Source organism: Heteronotia binoei, chromosome 6, assembly GCF_032191835.1.
Source record: "Heteronotia binoei isolate CCM8104 ecotype False Entrance Well chromosome 6, APGP_CSIRO_Hbin_v1, whole genome shotgun sequence".
Lineage (NCBI taxonomy): Eukaryota > Metazoa > Chordata > Lepidosauria > Squamata > Gekkonidae > Heteronotia > Heteronotia binoei.
The window spans coordinates 84,116,388-84,139,203 of NC_083228.1; the positions used below are offsets into that span (position 1 = coordinate 84,116,388).

General features: G+C 41.3%; 2 protein-coding genes across 2 annotated transcripts in view; one reads left to right on the forward strand and one right to left on the reverse strand.

Moving 5' to 3' along the window:
- Positions 1-3,901, reverse strand: part of EHHADH (enoyl-CoA hydratase and 3-hydroxyacyl CoA dehydrogenase) — a 38,895-nt gene extending 34,994 nt beyond the window's left edge. The window contains exon 1 of the mRNA XM_060241980.1: positions 3,740-3,901. Within this exon, the coding sequence (XP_060097963.1) occupies positions 3,740-3,813 (74 nt within the window). The 5' untranslated portion in view covers positions 3,814-3,901. The remainder of the gene's footprint in view (positions 1-3,739) is intronic.
- A 1,368-nt stretch (positions 3,902-5,269) lies between these two features.
- Positions 5,270-22,816, forward strand: part of MAP3K13 (mitogen-activated protein kinase kinase kinase 13) — a 67,826-nt gene continuing 50,279 nt past the window's right edge. Inside the window, exons 1-2 of the mRNA XM_060242009.1 lie at positions 5,270-5,477; positions 11,913-12,046. The gene's annotated coding sequence lies outside the window, so the exon portion shown is untranslated. The remainder of the gene's footprint in view (positions 5,478-11,912; positions 12,047-22,816) is intronic.

Below are 22,816 nucleotides of genomic sequence, written 5' to 3' on the forward strand. Positions count from 1 at the left end.
GCAATGGCAAACCACTCTGAATATTTCTTGCCTAAAAGCCCTACTGAGGGGTGTCAAACTCATGACAGCCAGATCTGACATAAATGGGTCGTGTGTGTCATAAAATCTAATGCCAGGTAGTGGAGATATAAACTTTATAAAGGTCACAGACAAACACAATTAAATATTTTTTTAAAAAACTAAAATAAAACATGCTTAAAGTATTATCACTCTTGCAATATTGTGGTCAGTATTAAACCAAGTTCTCTCTTCCCCTCCCTCCTCCCCAAGGAAGGAGCCTCAGTCAGTGGAGAAAATACAGGCTTTGCTCTGTAGCTTCTGTGCAATTGAGCAAGCCTAGCAAATCAAGCTGTGATGCAGAAGGAAGCAAGAGAGAGGGAAAAGGAAGCAGAGTTGCTTGTGGGCCTGACAGGAGCCCTCCAGGGACCTGATCTGGTCCATGTGCCGTATGTTTGACACCCCTGCCCTACAGGATTATTGTAAATTGGTTACGATTTGACAGTACTTTCCACCACGAGATGAGGAATGCACATTACCCCTATTTTGCAGGCACTCCACTGGCTGCCTGTCAGCTACCAGTTTCAGTTAAAGGTACTGACACAATCACATACAAAGCCATTTGTGGCTTTGGACCCTCATGTCACAGGACTGTCTCTCCTAGGTTCCATCTTGACAGCTCTACTCATCAGTCCAGGGCCTTCTGCAGCGGGCAGGATCAAGAATCACTCATATACATTTTATTATGGCTCCAACCATGTAGACCGGCCTGCCTGGGGTCAGGAAGGCTCCCACGTCTGTCATTCTGCAAACTGTGTAAAGCACAATTGTTCAGGATAACTTTTCTATAAAGGGAATAACACTATACAACTATAGCATAATTGTCCATGAAAGTGCTTTATAAAGGAAAAGGGACCATAGATCAGATCACTGGATAAATTATCATTTTGCTGCATTTATTACCCTGCTGTTGCTTCATCATCTTCTATTGATGTAACATCATTTCCCTTCATATCTATACTGTATCAAACTGAATATGCTGGACTCAATTTCAGTAATCCTAGTTCTAGTACACTGCTCAGTAGATGTCTTCTTATACTGATTGTATTGACCTTCACTGTGCTTCTTAGATGTCTCTTTATATGTTATTGATTGAGTCTCACTGAGAAATTTGGATTATAAATAAATTAAAAAACCAAGTACTTGGGTGTAAGAACCACTGAAGTAAGTGGAGCAAATGTGCGTAGGACTGGGCTGCAAAACTAACACCAGCATTCTAAGCAGAGTTACATATTTTGACTTTTTCGTTTGCCCTGACCTGGATAGCCCAAGCAAGCCTGATCTCAGCAGATCAGAAGCTAAGCAGGGTTGACTGTTGTTAGTACTTGTATGGGAGATGTCCTTGAAATACCCAGTCGCGAGGACTGGGCTCTATTCAGCCACCTCCTTGTATATCCTCCAGGCCTCCAGTAGGGATCAGTCACCAGAGCTTGACATGACTTCCAGGTGCAGACACACAAATGCACACAACACAGTATACAAAAATGCCCCCCCCCAAATTTACTTCAATTGATTAAGGTATAACTCTAATCAGGATGGCCCAATGAAAGGAGGAATAATGACTCTTCAAAATTGGAGTGGCACAAATGTTTTATCAAATACTTGGAATTAGTATAAGTGAACTCAGCAAACAGCAATTGTATGCTTCAGCATTGCATTACTGAAGTTTAGCCAATTTATAGCTAGAAGAAACTCTTAAACTGATCAAAGTCAATGTATGTCTTCTTTATTGTGATTTGGTAGTGTTTCTTAGAGAACCCTCATGAAGAATACAAGCCTGAGACTGGGTTGGATGACACAGAAAAGCAACTGCTTTAATATTAAACAATAATCCAGATCACAGTGGGATTATTAACCACAGTTTAGTCTCTGGATCCAAAGTCCTGAAAACATGTGTTTCTTTTTTATATTAACCAGTTCCCAGCCCATGACTATGGTTTGTTTCTGGAAAATCTGCTAACAGTGCAATTTATTTAAATTCTTTCAGGTTATCAGCATTTTAAAAACGTTAATTTTCAAACATTCCTCACAACTGCAAAGATTAGAAAAAACAACCCAAGGCATACTTGCAGTTAATCTACTACCTAGCCTACTGGGTTTTGTGACATGTTCCTGAGTGTTTTAACTCAGTCCCCATGTTAGATAATTTCATCCTTGCATGCATGTTAATTAATGAATTTATATAAGAGAGCAATGGCCAAGTTTCTCCTCTTTGTAAGGTGGTGATCACATGACAAGGCCTCACAACCTCTAAAACACAGTAAAATGCTGTTTGAGCTACTAGGTCTGAAGTTCTCTACACTGAAAGAAGCTTAGGCTGTGCTCTGAACTTTCTCTTTAAGCTTCCAGAGCAATGGACTGACTTCTACCTTTTGAGAGTCTCATAAAAAGCTTCTGAAACTGGTTGTTTGTTGATGTACAGTTAAAATTAGCCAGGCATTTTTGGTAAGTCAAACAGGGCACATAAAATTACATTCTAGCCCTTAGAAATCACAAGTAAGCACTGGGGATGAATTTTGTTAAGGAATCCTCCTGTAAGTAAAGGGAAGACTGGATTTGGAGAGTCCATATAGAACTCTGAGACAACTAGATAAGAACTCAGTGATCTGTACCAGGATGGCAATACAAGATCACAGGGAAAGGGCCAATGCCAAGTCTGACACAGACTGCCTAGAGTGTATGTATTCAAAGGTGAACCTAGCAGAACATGAAAAATACCATACATTTGTTCCCCCAGCCTCTACAACAGTGGGTATGTGTGGGTAGCTGTATTTGCTGAATTTCTGTTATAGAGTTATGACAGGCATAGGATTTTAGTCAACTCTTGCCTAAATTAAAGGGATTAGAGGGAGTTTGGCTCCATTCTCCATTAAGTATAGTTTACTAATTTGTTAATCATATAAACAAAAAGATGTATGCGCAAATGAAACTGCCTTATACCCTTCATATAGGATCAGTATTGTCTACTCAGCTTGGCGGTGGCCCTCAGGGTCTCAAGATAAGGTCTTTCACATCACTTTACAATCTTTTAAACTGGAAATGCCAAGGACTGAGCCAGGCCCCTCCCCTAGATAGCAAAATTGATTCTGCATCAAATTTCAGTCCTACATAGCACACTGGAAAAAACTGCTAGAAAACAGGAAATAACAAGCAATTTACAGCTGTAGTCCTAAAACACCTTCTTGGGAGTAAGCCCTGCAGAATAAAATGGTTCTTACTTCTGAGGAGAACTGTGATTGCAATGCTAGGCAAACTTACAGCGAGTAAACAAAAAACAAGCAACTATGTTGGCCTACGGCAACATCTAAAACCTCAAGTCATCCAATACATTTCATTAAGACCAGCCAATAAACATTGTCTTTTTTTTCCTGACAGTCCACTGAAATCAGTGAGACTTGCTTTGAGCATGTGTGCACAGGCTTGTGCCCTATTCATATTACACCCAGGAGTAAACAGTCTGAAACAGAGCTTTCACATAGGATCTCTAGCTGATCTAAGGCAGATGTCTCTTTTAGGTATAGTTGCCTGATTCAGGGATCAGAAATAAGCACTGGGGCTGCATCCTGAAGAGAGGTTCCCACCCTCTTCCAGAAAGAGAACAATTGATTGTAGGGTTCCAAAAGAATCTGGCAGTTGTCAGAAACTTGAATCGAGCTTCTCCTTATTCAGACTCTACAATTACCTGAGCGTGTTGAGCGGAGGATTACAAATGCGGACCACGGCCACTGCAGCTGCCCCCCTCACGTACTGAGCCATCGTCTCTAAACCGACCCTACCAGTTTGCGAGCTCAACAAACGCTGCAAGCTTGATTAGCAAGCGCAAAGAGGTGGGATCGGTGGGAACGAGGAAAATCGGACACCTTCAACTCTTTTGAAATATCTGAGTTCCGCCCCCTCGAGGGGAAGGCTCCAGTTGGCACAGCAGTCGGGCTTCGCTGCAGTTCTCTGCTACAGTGGTTCAGGGCTGAAATTCCAATCACGCGTCTTGATTCTATGTGAATTTACTCAGAAGTAAATCCCAAACAGACGTACGTAAATATCACGACGTGCTTCCAGTTTTAATGTTGGTTGCTAAATCCAATCTGGACAAGTTCAGTCTAATTTTTCTCTCTCTCTCGGCTTGGCTTCGCGAACGAAGATTTAAGAAGGGTGCAATAGTCCACGTTTGCTGCAGGCTCGCCTGCCTGTCCCACATTGGTCTTGTCAGTCTAATTAAAAGGCAAGCAAAACAACACACGCCAAGAAGGGCCCAGTATGCCTCAAAGCCACAACAAAAACAAAAAAGATTGCACTAATAAATTATATAAAAATCAAAAATATATCATCTTTCTATAATTAAAGCTAGTTGGAATAATATTCTCAGTCATGTAAGTTATACCGAAACAAATTTCTTCTCATACTGATCAATCGATGCATTGGAGGTGTTATACGCAATCTTTCCCACAACAAAATTGTCCCAGTTTGTTTTGACATTGCTCAGTCGTTGGCGGTTGTTTATCTGCCTGTCTGGTTGCAATAGTCAGTATATTAGTATATCATCTTTAATAACAACTGTTACTGTTGGTAAAGACGGCATGTTGTAACAGAACAAAATGAAAGCGTTGCAGGTAGCGGTGTATCTGAAGAACTGCGTGTGTAACACACGAAAGCTTATACCTTGAATAAAACCTTGTTGGTCTTACTACTGAAATTAGTAATCAGAGTGCTACTGAACTCTTATTTCATTCAGCTCAAACAGTTTACAATTAAACGTTTTCATGCCGGTCCTTTCTCCCGTACATCAAACTCTATGACGCAATCACATCTTAAATTTAACGCCCTTTATACTATTTGAGCCTCTGCTGCTCTAATTATACGTATGCCTGACATTTCTTAATAAAAAACAAAAAAGTTGGAAGGAGACACACAAACCAGTAATGCACACTTGTGCCGATCGGAACTTAAATTCCTATTAAACTCTATTTCAGCCAAACCAGATACGGCTTTATATTAGAACCCTAGCGCGCAGCACTATAAACTACACTGCCACGCCACGCCACGCCACGCCACTTCCTCTGGCACCCTGGAGCCGGAAGTGGATCGACTATGGTGGTTGTTTGCTTGTGTGTCAGGTGATGCCGGAAGTGATGCTTATTGACGGCTCGGTCAGGTGGCGGGAGGAGGTCACAATGTGTTGAAGGCGGTCGAAGGAGTAACGGGTGCCTACAGGTGAGTTGTTTGGATGATGTACGTAGCTTGCTGCGATGATTGTCGGTGCTGGGTGTTTGGCGTCTCGTTGTTTTTTCTCGTAGTAAAAGCACCCTGTAGAGTTTTCTTCTCCATGGTCGCTACGCTGAGTAGTACACTGTAGATCAGTGGCACTTTGACACGAGAAGCTGGCTACGTGGTATGGGCAAGGCTAAAGCTTAGCGTTGTTGTCGGTAGGTGCTCTTCCTGTCTTTGCATATCTGTGCTACCAAACATCTAGCTGAAACCTTTCCACCCTTTCATAGATGAAAATAGGGGTTTGCGTGTAATGCTCTCTCTGTATGTCAGTGTGCCTCGCAAACACGACATATGCCTGACAAACATGACATATTGCAGAGTGCTTTTCACCGCCTGCGGTATGCTGTTTTCATTAATATGGTTTTCTAGTTACTTGAAAGTTGACAGAGTTGTTGGTTGTTTGGTGAGAATGAAAAACCCACATTGCCTTTGCCTTATGAGTTCAAAATATACCTCAGCAGCTGCACTGTTTCAAGTGGCAGACTGTACATTGCTCCTTTTAGCACTTTAAATGTATTACATTTTAACCATAAGAACAACCAAACAAATAAATACATACTTAATCCATCAAAAAGAAGAAAGAGCAAGACTGGCATGATGTAAATTGTATCTCTCACAATAATGAATACTTCACTTATGATTCATAACAAAGTACAAGTAAAAAAAATAAAGTCTAAATTTTAGGTAGATTATATTTTGCATTATTTTGTGATGTAATGTATTGAAAAAAGGAGAACTGTTTGTCTTCAAAGTTAGAGCGTTGCATAGAGTTTTCAGCTAATAGTAGTTGAGTTGCAATCTTATCTGATACAACTATCCCCCAGATTTTCAGAAATCACTATCTGACACCAGGTGCTGATTCTGTTTCCAGCATTGGACTATCAACGTTTTGGCTGCTAATAAAAGAAGAGTGACCAGATCTAGTTTGAATTTAGTAATTTGGATAGCATTGTTACTACTTTGTATATTTACTATATTTATAGTCTGCCTTTCTTATTGAGACTCAGATTACACAGTGTAACTTGATATAGTTAATATGATGAGACATCTAGTGAGCAATGTAGAAGGACCAGGAGGATTACAGAAATCTGAACAAGCACAGAATATTAGTCCTGGTAGAGAATGAGGATACAGTGCACAAAAATGGTATTGCGTTATGGCTCAGTTCTATGCCTGTTTACTCAAGTATGGCTAACCTTACCAGGTATATAGGACAGTACCAAGCAAGCATTAATACGACTGCAACCTGATCTTTAATTGTGAGGAACTCCTTTTTATTTATTAGCTTTATTTATACTCTATTTTTCTCCCTGATGGGGATCCAAAGTGGTTTACAATATTCTCCCCTCCTCTGTTTATCCTCACAACAAGGGTTGTTGTGACCTGCCTCAGGTGCATCTTTTCAAAGAGGAAGAAGACAGAAGAAGACATTGGATTTATATTCTGCCCTCCACTCAAGAGTCTCAGAGCGGCTCACAATCTCCTTTATGTCCCTCCCCCACAACAGACACCCTGTGAGGTGGGTGGGGCTGAGAGGACTCTCACAGCAGCTGCCCTTTCAAGGACAACCTCTGCCAGAGCTGTGGCTGACCCAAGGCCATTCCAGCAGGTGCAAGTGGAGTGGGGAATCAAACCTGGTTCTCCCGGATAAGAGTCCGCACACTTAACCACTACACCAAACTGGCTCTCAGTGGGGAAATATCTAGTTTTGGAGCTGGGTGGGGAAAGGCAGTGGGGAAATATCTAGTTTTGGATCTAGATGAGTAGCTTCTCTTTCACTTAGTCCTGAACCTTCCGGTCTGGTGCTGTAATTTAATTGGTACCTTGGGCTGCTGAAGATGGGGCTAGGTATGCAGAAACATAAGAACATAAGAGAAGCCATGTTGGATCAGGCCAATGGCCCATCAAGTCCAACACTCTGTGTCACACAGTGGCAAAAAATTTTATATACACACATACACTGTGGCTAATAGCCACTGATGGACCTGTGCTCCATATATTTATCTAAACCCTTCTTGAAGGTGGCTATACTTGTGGCCGCCACCACCTCCTGTGGCAGTGAATTCCACATGTTAATCACCCTTTGGGTGAAGAAGTACTTCCTTTTATCCGTTTTAACCTGTCTGCTCAGCAATTTCATCGAATGCCCACGAGTTCTTGTATTGTGAGAAAGGGAGAAAAGTACTTCTTTCTCTACTTTCTCCATCCCATGCATTATCTTGTAAACCTCTATCATGTCACCCCGCAGTCGACGTTTCTCCAAGCTAAAGAGTCCCAAGCGTTTCAACCTTTCTTCATAGGGAAAGTGCTCCAGCCCTTTAATCATTCTAGTTGCCCTTCTCTGGACTTTCTCCAATGCTATAATATCCTTTTTGAGGTGCGGCGACCAGAACTGCACACAGTACTCCAAATGAGACCGCACCATCGATTTATACAGGGGCATTATGATACTGGCTGATTTGTTTTCCATTCCCTTCCTAATAATTCCCAGCATGGCGTTGGCCTTTTTTATTGCAGACGCACACTGTCTTGACATTTTCAGTGAGTTATCTACCACGACCCCAAGATCTCTCTCTTGGTCAGTCTCTGCCAGTTCACACCCCATCAACTTGTATTTGTAGCTGGGACTCTTGGCCCCAATGTGCATTACTTTGCACTTGGCCACATTGAACCGCATCTGCCACGTTGACGCCCACTCACCCAGCCTCAACAGATCTCTTTGGAGTTCCTCACAATCCTCTCTGGTTCTCACCACCCTGAACAATTTAGTGTCATCCGCAAACTTGGCCACTTCACTGCTCACTCCCAACTCCAAATCATTTATGAACAAGTTAAAGAGCATGGGACCCAGTACCGAGCCCTGCGGCACCCCACTGCTTACCGTCCTCCACTGCGAAGACTGCCCATTTATACTGACTCTCTGCTTCCTATTACTCAGCCAGTTTTTGATCCACAAGAGGACCTGTCCTTTTACTCCATGACTCTCAAGTTTTCTAAGGAGCCTTTGATGAGGAACTTTATCAAAAGCTTTCTGGAAGTCAAGGTAAACAACATCTATCGGGTCGCCTTTGTCCACATGTTTGTTCACCCCCTCAAAGAAATGTAACAGGTTAGTGAGGCAAGATCTTCCCTTGCAGAACCCATGCTGAGTCTTCCTCAATAACCCGTGTTCATCAACGTGCCTACTCATTCTGTCCTTGATAATGGTTTCTACCAACTTTCCCGGTATTGAAGTCAGACTGACTGGCCTGTAATTTCCCGGATCTCCTCTGGAACCCTTTTTAAAGATGGGGGTGACATTTGCTACCTTCCAGTCCTCAGGAACGGAGGCAGATTTCAATGAAAGATTACAGATTTTTGTTAGAAGATCCACAAGTTCAACTTTGAGTTCTTTCAGAACTCTCGGATGTATGCCATCCGGACCCGGTGACTTATTAGTTTTTAATTTGTCTATCAGTTGTAGGACCTCCTCTTTTGTCACCTCCATCTGACTCAGGTCTTTCAACACCCCTTCCAAAATTAGTGGTTCTGGGGAGGGCAAAAAGTTGTCGTCTTCCACAGTGAAGACGGAGGCAAAAAATTCATTTAGCTTCTCAGCCATTTCCCTATCCTCCTTCAGTAATCCTTTTACCCCATGGTCATCCAAGGGCCCCACTGCCTCCCTGGCTGGTTTCCTACTTCTAATATATTTGAAGAAAGTTTTATTGTTGGTCTTTATGTTTTTTGCAATATGCTCCTCATAGTCCCTTTTTGCCTCCCTGATCACAGTCTTGCATTTGATTTGCCACAGCCTGTGCTCCCTTTTACTAATCTCACTTGGACTGGTTTTCCACCGCTTAAAGGAGTCCTTCTTACCTTTTACAGCTTCCATTACTTTGTTTGTTAACCATGCAGGTCTTTTCTTATGCCTGTTTGTGCCTTTCCTAACTTGTGGTATGTATTTTATCTGAGCTTCTAGGATTATAGTTTTAAATAGCGTCCAAGCTTCCCCGAGGGTTTTGACCGTATGTACCTTTCCTTTCAGTTTCCTCCTCACATGCCTCCTCATCTCAGTGTATTTACCCCTTTTAAAGTTAAACGTGGCTGTGGCAGTCTTTTTGGACAACTCCCTATTTATACAAACGACTCCCTATTTATACAAATGGTATTCATTTTGTCTTGGACAAGGAAAGTTGTAGTTATGAAAAGGTACATTTTATCCTATTCTCCATATGCACTCAGGGTGTCTCTCTGAAACTGTTTTCAACCTTTTTTCTGGAATTTTTAAAGCTGTTAGAACTTATCCTTCCGTTGAGGAAACTAGGAATGCAGGAACCTTTTCATGGACTCTGATCCCCACTGTGTTCATTGAGGAGGAAGAGAAACTGGTAGGGATCCCAATTGCATTGATAAGATAGGTTTGTTTTTGTTTTAAAACCCTCTTTATTTATCGAACATCAAACTCAAATCATAAAACCTTTTAAACATAGGTGATCTGGTATGCAGCATACAAAATAGATGCATCATTCTTTATTCAAAATTTATAGAAGAAGAAGAGATTGGATTTATACTCCACCCTTCACTAAACAAAGGAGTCTCAGAGTGGCTTACAATCTCCTTTCCCTTTCCCTCCCCACAACAGACACCCTGTGAGGTTGGTGGGGCTGAGAGCTCTGACAGTAACTGCCCTTTCCAGAACAGCTCCGAGGGAGTTATGGCTGACCCAAGGTCACTCTTGCAGTTGCATATTGAGGAGTGGGGAGTCAAACCCAGTTCTCCCAAATAAGAGTCCACACACTTAACCACTGCACTAAACTGGCTCTCAATATACAGTGTACACACACATAAAGAATATATTCTGGCTACAGGATCGAGACCTCCTGGCATTGATGAGCAGCTTCAACCATTAGTAATCCAGAGGTATATATCTTTCTTGGACCTTTAATTGCTAACATACCTACTGACATATAGCTGCAGTAAATGTGATGCAGGACAAGCTGAAACTGACCAAGTGTACCAACCCAGATCCCTCCCCTTCTTTCTATCTCTGGAGTCAGGGAGCTCTCATAAAATCAAGGAAGGTCAAGGAAGCTAGGTTCTGATACTCTATCTATTTAAACTTTAATAGTGGCACCACCAACTTCTGGAAAGTATAAATATCCTCTAAGGCAAAAATCATGTACAGGGTTATCAATACCAGAGGGCCTCAGACCAACAGAGTTCTGTAGCCTCCTGGGAAACAGAAGCAAAGCTTCAACTACAGGAGCTAATTTACTATAGAAACTAAAGTAACAGGAGACTCAATCCAAATTCCATGACACCTTTATTTAAAAAAATATTTTCCCCCAATCCTACTTTATAATTCCATAAAGTGATCAGAGCTGTGAAAGGAGCATTTTTGCTGACAGGTTTGTGTGTGAGAGAGAGACTAGCAACTAAGTGAATCCTTTACATACAATCTTCATTCCCCAATCTTAATTCTCCCTTTCTCCTCTGGACACTATAAACTGTTAAGTGTTTATGTTGGTTAGCTTCTCCCCTCAAAATGTACTTAGTCTTCATCAGGTCTTTTGTTTTTGTTTTCTCTCACAGTCCACAAATACTTTTTAGTGCTTCAAGAGTCCCCTGAAAAAAACTTCCTAGTCCCCTGATTTCCTACGCTGCTGATAGGTACTGGATTTTGAAGTTTACTATTAGAGGAAATTATTATCATTATGAAAATACATTGAGCATGCATTTAAGAGATTGCTTTGAGATCCATTTGGGGGAGTATAATTTGGCAATTTAAGGCTTTATATGACAGATACTTCATGTTAAATAATTTCATCAATAACATAAATCTTCCTTTCAGGATTTTGGGTCCTATTATCCAGATGTCTATTAGTATCTATTTTACAATACTATTGGCAAGTACCTCCTCTTAATCCATAGTACTGTATGTCTTTTGAATCCCATGAGAAAGTTGAACTCCAAATAAAGTAAATAAAGACATGAGTGGTCAGGCAAACATTCTTGTAATTAGAAGTAATTGTGAGTTTAAAGTGTGCCTATTTCATAATATGCTATGTTAGGGTCAAATCACATTAGATTATTTTATAGTAAACTTGGGTTGGAGTGTGAGACTCTAATCAGTGGCTTTGGAGATATTTTTTTATTCTGGATATAGTATTTGGCAGATTAATTAGGATGCTGAAATAAATATTTTAACTAATATATAGTTAATTTGTGGCATGGCTAACTGGTATGTATGTTAATATTTTGAAGAGAGTTGGACAACTGATGCTAGATTTGATGCTGTCTTGTATGAAGTAGTCAGATGAATTTTTTTCTTTACATAGCTGACAGTAATGACTGAAGCAGCAATAACATGCAGCAGTATGGTAAGATTTTAAAAGGATCTTCCTCTTTGGTTGCACATTTCTTTTTTATGTCTTAATCTAGAGCCCTAGCTCAGCACTTAATGGAGCTTTTGAATGAATATCTACAGTTTATAATGCTAACCATAAAATTCCTTAGGACTGAGCAAGGAACAAATATACTCTAATGCAGTTGCAAATAAAAAAATGTGCATGTAACATGTTTTTAAACTGTGTTGAAATTCTTTTTTTTAGACTGCTAAATTTCAGCCTTTGGGAAAGAACAACAGAAATAATCCAAGTAGTAGGAATAAATGGATAATTAAAGCTTCCAAAAATGAGCCATGAATTGTTACTACTTTATTGGAGTCCACATCACTCTGGAAAAGGTAAATGCTTATTTATACTGTTTCTGGATATGCAATTCTACAAAATATATAAGCCAGCCACTCTACAATGCCCCCAGAATTAAATTTCTGTCCGGAGTACTAACCTCCTTAAAAGCATGTTTAGAAACTGAAAAGATTATATTTCTGTTATCTGACAATGATACTTATGTGTCCTATAGAGTCTCTCTGTTTGCCCTTGCAGCTAAAAAGATAAGAGCAAGAGTAATTTCAAATGCTGTAACTTCTTGAGGTTTAGCTTTCTGGGGAATTTTTAAGGTGTTAATTTGAAACTTTGTTGATCAGGTTCTGTTTTGTTTTGTAACAGCCAATGGCTATATACAATAAATTTGTGACTGACTGATTTATAAACCAGCCATTTCAAAAATCCAAATTTTAAAATGCTGTTTAGTCCAAAGTATTTGCTGGTGAAGGCTTTAGTATATAAAGAATGTAAGCTTTATTGAGATGATTTTTTTCTTGCTATTTAACAGTGTTTTTGCCTTAGAAGGCAATGATGGCTTTAAAAAAACAGTTGAAATACTGGTGCCAAAACCACAGAAACAATTAAAAAGTGAAAGGGTCATATCTGAATTACACTACAGATTGTGAGGAACACTGCCCATGTGCAGCCATCTTTTTAGAGTTACCAATCCCCAGGTGGAGGCAGGGAATCCCCGAATTGGAGGCCCTCCCCTTGCATCAGAGTCATCAGAAAGCAAGGAGGGGAGAGGGAAATTATCTGCTGGGCACTCCATTGTTCCCTATGGAGACCGATTCCCATAGGGTATAATGGAGAATTGATCCATGGGTATCTAGGGCTCTGGGAGGACTGTTTTTTGAGTTAGATGCACCAAATTTTCAGCATAGCATCCAGCACCTCTCCTCAAAACACCCTCCAAGTTTAAAAAAGTTTGGACCGGGGAGGATGATTCTATGAGCCCCCCAAAAAGGTGACCCTATCCTTCATTATTTTCAGTGGAGGGAAGGCATTTAAAAGGTGTGCGGTCCCTTTAAATGTGATGGCCAGAGCTTCCTTTGGAGTTCAGTTATGCTTGTCACAACCTGGCTCCACTCCCAGTATCCCTAGATATTTCTTGAATTGGTCTTGGCAGCCCTACATCTTTTGTATTTCATAGGCTGTGGTCAGATGACAGGTTTAGCGCATTTTGGCCATGCTTCTGATTTTTTGGGGGGGAGAATTTTGTTCAAACATCTGCCCGTAACCCACTGCATGACACACTCACTCTGTGGTTAACTGTTCATATTATTGCTGCACAGCAACCCTAGAGCAGACAGTTGAGCAGCATCCTTTCATTTTTCTTTTTGTCTTTTATGCATGTGCATAAGCACATGTTTGAAGCATTGGCTACTTTTTGATAGCTCTGCAGTCCCTCCACCAAGTCCTGTGATCTCACTGGTTCCTATACATCTGTATTTCTCCACCAGAAATCACTTCCTTTTCTGCCTTATCTTACTCCCTTTCCCATTCATTTCACAGGACTCTACATTTCTGTGATGCTGCCTGAGTGCATCCTGCACCTTTTTCTCTGCCCACAGAGCTTTCCTGCCAGAGCAGTATTATGAAGTGGCTTGGAGTAAAGTTCTAGGGGTAGAATCATGGCTGCTGACATAGGGACTACTTCTAGTGCGGTCCCACCCTGAGATAGGACAGAAGGGCCATTTTTCTTGAATTTGTCACTCAAAACACACACCCCATTGACAACAAAAGATCACAACAAGATATTGTGGTGAAGAAGTGCACAAATGGTGATTCTAAACCCTTACATGATGATGCACATATTGCTAACTGCTTTTTTAAAAAGGTGAAAATAGAAGGGAAGGTTCAGGTGTCCCAAATGGCTTGGGTTTGCGACATGGGGGTTCAGACATCCTGAAATGCAGGGTGAAGCCACTGATATCCATAAACCCCAGACTTTCCCCAGTGTCACTAAACTCACAATTAGGAAGGGGTGACACCAGAGCGGCAACAACTGGGGAAGGGGCTATTGACAATGCTGTTTGAACATGATTTTTAAATCCACAGGATAACAGCAACAATATCAGATCAAACAGCTCATCTGATCACAGCCTCAGTGTGCCACATTCATTATTGTGAATAATGTGCAAGGGAGGCTGGTCAACAGTCCTACAGTTATTTCAGAGTTTGCTGTCAAAATTAAGATTAGAAATTGGCTTTAAAAATAAACATGAAAGGTCTGATTTTTAGATTGCTACATTTGTATGAACATGGAAATCTTGTATAAGGTGAAGTTTAAAACAGCTGAATTTACCATCCTTTCTGTTGGTATCTTTTTAACCAAATGTGGTTTTAAAGATTTGGTTCTTTGGCTACTGTGTGAGAGTGTTGGACTGGATGGGTCATAGGTCTGATCCAGTATGGCTTCTCTTATGTTATTACATTTGATATTAGGAATGTTATAAGCTTTTCTTGCCTTGTTTCTCAAAAATGTCATATAGCGGACAATATCACTTCCTCACTGACTGAACCATGAGTTTCTCTGTTGAACTGTTGAAAATATGATGATAGTTCATGTTTTCAGCCTGATAGCTTAGCATTTTATAAAGTTATTATTAATCATCACATCTTTAGACTTAAAGTGTAGGATTTTTGTTTGAGGAAATATTTCCTACTATTTGTTTTAAACTTCAGACCAATGCTATTTTCTTCTCTTTCTAAAATTTGGATCCTAACCTTTTTTTCTGTTTAGAGGGAGATACTTCAGCCCACAGTAGGAGGAGTATGGTTTTTTAAAAAAGATTGTTCCCTTACTGTAGACCTCACTTTTCCTCATGCTTTCCCTGGACTTCACTGACACCCTCCTGAATAATTTGAGGGGGCATAGATGCTACAGTAGTAGCATGGTAGTGGGAGAATTCCCATTCATCTTGCTCAGCTTCAGTTACATGAGATAGACTTTCCTCATGTGATTTCACTAGAAATACAATCAGCAAATGTCTGCTCAAGACTTCCCCTCTACATTGGGCATTGTGATAATACAAGATAAGCAAGTGTTCATCATGTTAAAGAACTTTGTTTTTGCATTGTTAATGTGTTAAACCTCAGGCTCATAGTTTTTAAACATGTAGGAATATTTTATATCAATTTAATTTGGACCATTTCACTAATAGAGGAGGAATTGCAAATTTTATAATAATAATAATAATAATAAATTTTTATTTATACCCCGCCCTCCCCACCGAAGCAGGCTCAGGGCGGCTTACAGGACATGGTATAAATCATGTTATAACAATAAAAAACAAGATAATACAGTTAAAATACAATTCATAGGTTAAATATATTAAATAAATAGTCTAAAACCAGTATAACTTAATAGTGCCACAATCTCAGTATGTACAAAGATGGCTTGATGTTACTACCAGGTTCTGTTTTAGAAAGCTAGTTGGAAGAGGGCGGTTTTGCAAGCCCCACGGAACTGATTGAGATCCCGTAGGGCCCGCACCTCCTCTGGCAGCTGGTTCCACCATTGGGGTGCCTGTATCGAGAAGGCCTGCTCTCTAGTTGTTTTTAATTTGGCCTCCTTTGGCACAGGGATTTCCAGAAGATTTTGTGAACTAGATCGCAATCAATTTAAAAGTTATTCTACCAAAATTTGTATTTTTATTGTTAAAATCCTAGCAAACTAGAGCAGCTATAAATAAATTACTCTGCATTTTATAAATTTACTGTTCTCAGAATTGCAATTTAGCTATTATTGGGAGTTAGATGAAACTTGTGTATTACTCCCCTTCTACATTCACTGACTGCCCATCAGGTACCAGGCTCAATTTAAAGTACTGGCTACTACACAGAATGCTCATCATGCCTTGGATCCTTGTATCTGTGAGACTGTCTCTCCTGGTCTGTCACAACAACGTTGCTTGTTCAAGCAGGGCCTCTTGCAGGTGTCAGCCTGCAAATGGATAAAGTCAGCAGCTGCCCATACACGTGTCTTCTCTGTTGTGGCCCCCACCTTGTGGAATAGCCTGTCTAAGGAGGTCAGGAAGGGTCCTGCTGTCTTGGCTTTCCCCAAACTATGCCAAATTGAACTATTCAAGATTACTTTTCTACTGAGGCAATAAGGCAGCACTGTACAAAAGACTTCACAAAGTTAGTTGTATAAATTATTGGGGACTGTGGTCTGTACTGCTGTGGGCTGGATCCTGTTGTGAATTTTTACATCATTTAATGTGTCATGCTAACAGTTATGCTTTGCTTCAGTTCTGTTTTTTAGACCTCTATTTGGTTCTATAACCCAAATCCTACTTCATTGTTTATGGAATGTCCCATCTTGTTGATTTTATTAACTCATCTGTGTAATCTGCCTTGGGTCCAAGTGAGAAAGGCAGACTATAGATAATATAAATAAATAATAAATTCCTGACTAGCTACTCAGTTGCTAGCTTTAAGTAATTGTGATTAATATTTTTATGAGCCTAATCCCCAGGTCTCTTACTGATTTCCTCGATAGTTTGTGTGGTAATCTGAGGTTTTAATTTTGAGCAGAGGCACATTCTGCCAGACTATTCACTTTATGAGCAGTTATATGCTATATCTTGCTATTGACTACATAAGATGTTCTAGAGAATGTTAATGAATGCATTGACATATATAGGATGCAGTCTGGTGATTTCTAATTTATTTGAATGGCAAAGCTAAGCCCATGTTCAGATCACTTCAGTGGGATTTAAAAGTTCTTAGTTTGACAAGATCGTGCCTTACTAGATAGTTTACTATCTCCTTTCCCTCCCCACAACAGACACCCATGCTCTTAGAAACTAGAAGTATTCTTTTAGGAAACAAGAACTATGACAGATATTAAGTATGTCACTATATTTAGGTGTTACCAGGCTCTGTCCTAAGCAATAAATATTCTGCAGCTTCAGGAAAAAATGGGCGACTAAAATTAAATTTTTATAGGTGGAGATATTGTATTCTTAGTTACATCTCACCTTTTCCTTACAGGTTCTTCTATATGATGCTAGTATCTGTTGCTTCAGGGTTCAATGTAGTTCAGAAATAAAATGGAATTGTAGCCAATTGTCTTCTTTAGAGTTCGTTTTACAATGGCTAGGTTCAGTGTATCACAGAGCCTATGAATATTTAATATCTGTACAGAAGGGAAAATTTTATATTGGTGGTGGTGAAGGAAAGTGCCATCAATTGGTGAGTCTGTAGGGTTTTCAAGGCAAGAGATCTTCAGAGGTGCTTTACCAATGCTTGCCTCTGCATTGCAACGCTGGACTTGCTTGGTGGTCTCCCATCCAAATACTAACTAGGACTAACTAGCTCCCAAGATCTAGGCAATTGCAATTCAAGCTGCCACAGTGTGTTCTAGCTATCAGCTGATAGTTATATAAAGTGCTTATATAAACTTGGATTTATTAAAAAAAGAAAAAAAGCTGCAAAATGGTGGTGTTCAAAATACAGACAGTAATTGTAGTTAAAGTTATTAGATTTTATAAATGAAAGAGTAATAAAATATAGGTAAGGTTGATATAGCTGTACAGATAATTAGAAAGGATCATACTGACAGATGATACTATTACAGTGTTAAGATATTTTTAGTGGAGCCCCTAATAGTTGAATGCCAAAGCTCTTTTAATCTACTGTGGTTTTCTGTGTTTCAATATTGTGAAAGAGTGAAAATGGAACAACTTTGAATTTTCCTGTTATACAAATGAGTTGGATGCTTTCACCAAGCCTTTTAGATTAGTGAGGTTATATTTCGTATTTTGGCAGCCACAGCTACTGATTCCCACGAAACAGAAAACAAAAAAAAAATCTAAAATTTACCAAAAGGTAATGACCAAATCTGAATTTTTGGTTACCTCCCTAAAGCAAATCTTAATTGCTATGAGCATTAAATTTTAGAACACTTGACCTTGAGAACTTTGTAAAAGGTTCTAAGTCAGATACTTTATTTGTACTTATTTAAAACGTTGTATTTTTATTTATGTTATTTATAGTCTGTCTTTCTCACAAATACTCAAGGCAGATTACACAGAGCGAGTCAATACAACTCCATCAAAAATAGGAAGCACAGTGTTCTTCGTGATCTTTGCCTTCCCAACCAGCATGATCTCTGCCTTCCCAATCAGGGTTTAGTTTTGATTTGTTCACTTTTTGCCAGTTACCCACAGCAGCCAGGCATGCTGCCTTCCACACAACTTAGGGTCCCCAGGGCAGTGAACAATCACAACATATAAACAAGCTCTGGTCATCTTTGGAGGACTTGCTTTGGCTGCCCCCTGGGGTTATGTGGCAACCCCAGAAAGGGCTTTCTTGGTTGTGCCAAAACTTTTGAACAGCCTTCTCTCATGGTAAGTTATCTGTCTCCGTCTATCACTGTGTAGTGTTTCAGCTCAGTATTTACTAGCAAACTATTTTTATTTTGGTTTTCGTGGCTGACTTTTAAATTAATTTTTGTGAATATTCTGGATCATTTTGGGAGGGTGGTGTAGAAACTGTGAAGTATTCCCAGTGCTTAACTTTAAGAGGCATGATAAGACTACTGGATATCTTTAAATGTTGTGTATTCTGCTATGAATTCTGCCAGCTGAAGAACATGGTACTTGGAAATAAAATAATTCTTTGTTCAGATTCTATGCATTGTATTTCCCCAACATCATGAACTATTTTTGGCCACAACCCTCAGCACACTATTAGGACATAGTTTCCATTGCATTGGGTGGGAATTTCTGCTGGGAACACATGCTTTCAAGTTAGATTGTTAGTCTGGATAGGGTGCATTTTATAGACTAGGGAAATTTAAATAGGCTCACAAGTGCAGGCAGCCCAATCCTAACCTCCATGGTGGCCAGCTGTGGTGTAACTGCAGCGCTGCTAGTAGACTTCCTGAGAACTTCGGCACGCTCGAGTTTGGGGAGGGGAGAAGCGTAGCTTGTTGCAAGGGAAACCGTTGCCATGGCAACTCCACTGGTGTAGGACTGGCGTAGGCGAGAGAGAGAGGCGTAGGCAGCCGGAGGGGGAGGGCCAGCCCACCTACCCTGGGTTGGCCAGTCCTGGCACATGTGCCGCAGCTCATAACAGTTAGGGGTGGGGAGAGGTAGCCCTGGAGAGGTTGATCGTCATCCCCAACCTCCCCTCTGAAGCGTGCCATGGAACGAGGGGGGAAAAGACCCTCTGGCTCCCCTGTCCAGCCTCTCGCGGAGGTGGCTCATAGTTCACCCTGCTCCCCAAGAAACAAGCAAGCCCGCCCTCCAAGACATCCCCCCCCCAGCCAAGGACAGAGTGGCAGAGTGGAGGGGCACACAGAAATGGGAGACAAAGGATGGCACAGCTCAGGCTTTATTCTGCTGAAACAGAGTGCAATGGTATCCCAGGTGCAACTTGGACAGTCTCGCAGGGGATGGGGCTCCACTCAAAGTGGCATGCAGGAACAGCTGGCCGAATGGGGATGGGGGGTTGGAGCCTCTGTTGAATTCCCACCTGCAAAACAGACACATAGATCAAGAGCACCTGCAGGAGGGGCAGTTGAAGCAGGGAGTGGTGTTTCAGCTGAGGACTTCCTTAAAGGGACAGCCTCTGCCCCACCTCCCCACAGGCATTTGATCAGCTGCGCCCCCACCCCACCTGGGGGTGAACACAGCAGAGGACGGACCAAGGGAAGTGGCCTGGCATAGGCCGGGAGGGAGGCAGCAACCCCGCCCCCTCAGCCAGCTGCCTGATTCAGCTACGGAAGCGCTTGCACACCACACAGCCTCAAGTGAGGGGAGGAGGAGGACAGTGGGGGTACACAGTAACACCCAGCCATGGGTGATCATCCTTGTGCTCTGAACCTCCAGAAGTACCTGTTGAGACCTGGAAACAAGAGCAGTTAGCCCCAGACCTTGCTCTCCCCCTCGCAAGTCAAAGATACTGTCTAAGCAACTTAGCCATGTTGTGCCTTTCACCAAAGTGCGCTCTAAGTCCGCACGGCAGGGAGCTCCACAGCAGAGCCCCTCGCCTACGTGCCTTTCTCTACCTAATGGATTGTGCGCTGCCTGAGCGAGAGGATTTCTAGGCAGTGGGGAGAGGTGATTGGATGCTGGGGAGGGGGCTTGCCGAGCCCGGCGTGCGTGGGGATTGGTGAGGCAATTACACCGCTCCCTAAGGGGATTGTGAGCTCCTGTGGCGGCGGGGCCACTGTTTTCGCTTTCAGTGAGCGCCTATGGGATATGCCGCCGTTTTTGCAGACGTAACTTTATGCATCTGGGGGGGGGGGTGTCATGGCCTGAACTCCTTAGGGAGTCGCCGAAGCCTGGCCGTGCCCCTGACTCCTTCCCCTCTTTCACTGGCATGGCTTGCTCCATCGGATGTACGCCTCTGCTCGGGCGCTGCTCTCAGGCGGAGAGGTGTTCCAGCGGCCCCACGCCCATGTAAGTCCCCTCCTGTGCGGCGGAACTGGATTTATGATTCTGCCAACTTGGGAGATGGTTTGCTCCCAAAGCACTTTGCCCAGCCCCCCGTAGGATTGTGCTCTAACAAAAGGACGGATTGTGTTTATCACTCTTCTATTCCTCATTATACCCGTTTACCTTCACAATGGTCGGTCTATGCCAGGAATAATATGGGTGTGTGTGTATGTGTCAGAAGGACTCCTATGGGGGAAGGCAACACAGGGAAAACTCAGATCTGCCACTCTTTTGTGCTGACAGTTGATTGGTTCCAAATCCTGTAGTTCAACTATTTCATCAATTTGGGGTGTGAAGTTTAGTGTTTATTTCTTGAGAACAAAGTTTGAGTCCATAGACACCTTTACAACCAACAAAGTTTTATTCTGGGTATAAGCTTTCATGTGCGTGCACACTTCAGAAATTTATTTCTTGGTTATACAGTAGTGAAGTGAACATGCAAATACATTTTATTTTTATAGTATTTACATAAATGGGTTCTTTAATATTTCAAGGCACTATGTGAGTCATTTTATAAAATACTTTTGGTGAGCTTAGTTTGCTTCCAGATTGGCTGTTTCAAGACTGAGCTGTCCTTGCTTCTTTTGGTAGATTTTTCTTTTCCTGTTTGATTAATAGAATGGATTGGACTATTCCTAGAGCAATACCTCTACAGTGAGCAGAGGCTATATTGAGTCTTCTGGAAGGGTCTTGTCATAGAGCCTTTTGGTATGGCACTCAGATGTGTGTAAGTTGTTCCAGATTGGCAAGTTGGTAAGAAGCTAAATATTGTAGTAAATGATAAAAATTAGTTTAGAAGACTAATGATCAGGGCTTTTTTGTAGCAGGAACTCCTTTGCATATTAGGCCACACACCCCTGATGTAGCCAATCCTCCAAGAGCTTACAGTAGGCCCTGCACTGAGAGCCCTGCAAGCTGTTGGAGGATTGGCTACATCAGGGGTGTATGGCCTAATATCCAAAGAAGTTTCTGCTACAAAAAAAGGTCCGCTAATAATATATTATTGTAAACCTCAATATTTGGGTTGTTTGTGTGTGATAAGATCTTAATCATTAGATCATATCAATTTTACTTGAACATTGATCAGTTAATATTTGGAAACAATTGATTTGGGGCTTTTTATGTGTTGGCCTGTTTGATCCTAATTGAGCAGGTCAGATTGATTAGTGAAGGCAGGGAAAAGGAAGTTGAAATCTCAACCTGTTTTCCCCACAAAATGACAAAGCAAGACCTCATTCACTTCCCTCCTTTTAAAACAAAGTTAGAGTACAGGGGCACCTTCCAGACCACAAAATTTTATTCAAGGTTTGAGCTTTCATGTGCATGCACACTTCTTCAGATTTTTGAAGAAGTGTGCATGGATACGAAAGCTCATATCTTGAATAAAACTATGTTGGTTTTAAAAGTGCAACTGGACTCTAACTTTGTTCTGTTGCTTCAGACCAACATTGCTACCCACCTAAATCTACCTTAAAATCTTTAAGATGAGAGTCTTTTGTTTCAGTGTTTCCCAAACACTCCAGTATACTTTCTTGAGCATATTTGGCTCTTTTGGTTTCCAGAAGGCTGGGGTACTTTGCCCATTACCCAGATTCGTTCACTAAACACACCAGTACTCTACTTGAGTTTTAACTGACTCCTCAGGATTTAAAAGGCAGCTTCTAAATACATCTGACCAGGTATCACTCCACTTTTCAGAGGTATCTCTCTATTTTAACTGGGTATGGAAATTCTCCTCTCACTGGAAGACTGATCCCTTATCTGGGCTGTATGGGAGTCTTCACCTAACTACCCACTCCTCCTGCCAGCCTTCCTAGTACTCCATCTGTGTTGAACTGCCTTCACTCAGGGTAATACCATAACCCCATCAGTACTAAACCCTTCTCTCTCAGGGCTAGGCTCAGTCTCATCAGTACTAGACTCAGCCAGGGTTGAAGTCAGACTACCTTCTCCTCAGCATTCAGCTCTCAAATCTTTCTCTGCTCAAATGATGCTAACTAATCAGATCTTTTGGAGCAGCCTGTCGCTCAAGGCTCTCTGGCTCTGTGAGGAATTAACCTGTGATAGTCCATTACCTGTTTGCACAGTCCTTCTGAGATTTTAAAGTGCAGCCCATCACAGCAAACTATAGGCCTGTTAAAGTGAGGCTTCTACATCTGCTGTTAGATTAGAAATAATTATGAAAATTCTGGATTAAATAGGTTTTATAAATGTCAGTGGTTAAAATTCTAAATACTGTATGCAAACTGATAAACTGAAATACGATTTGAATGCTATATAGTCTTCTGTGAAACAGAGCTCATGAAACAGGACTTTCTTTTCTCTCACAATGGC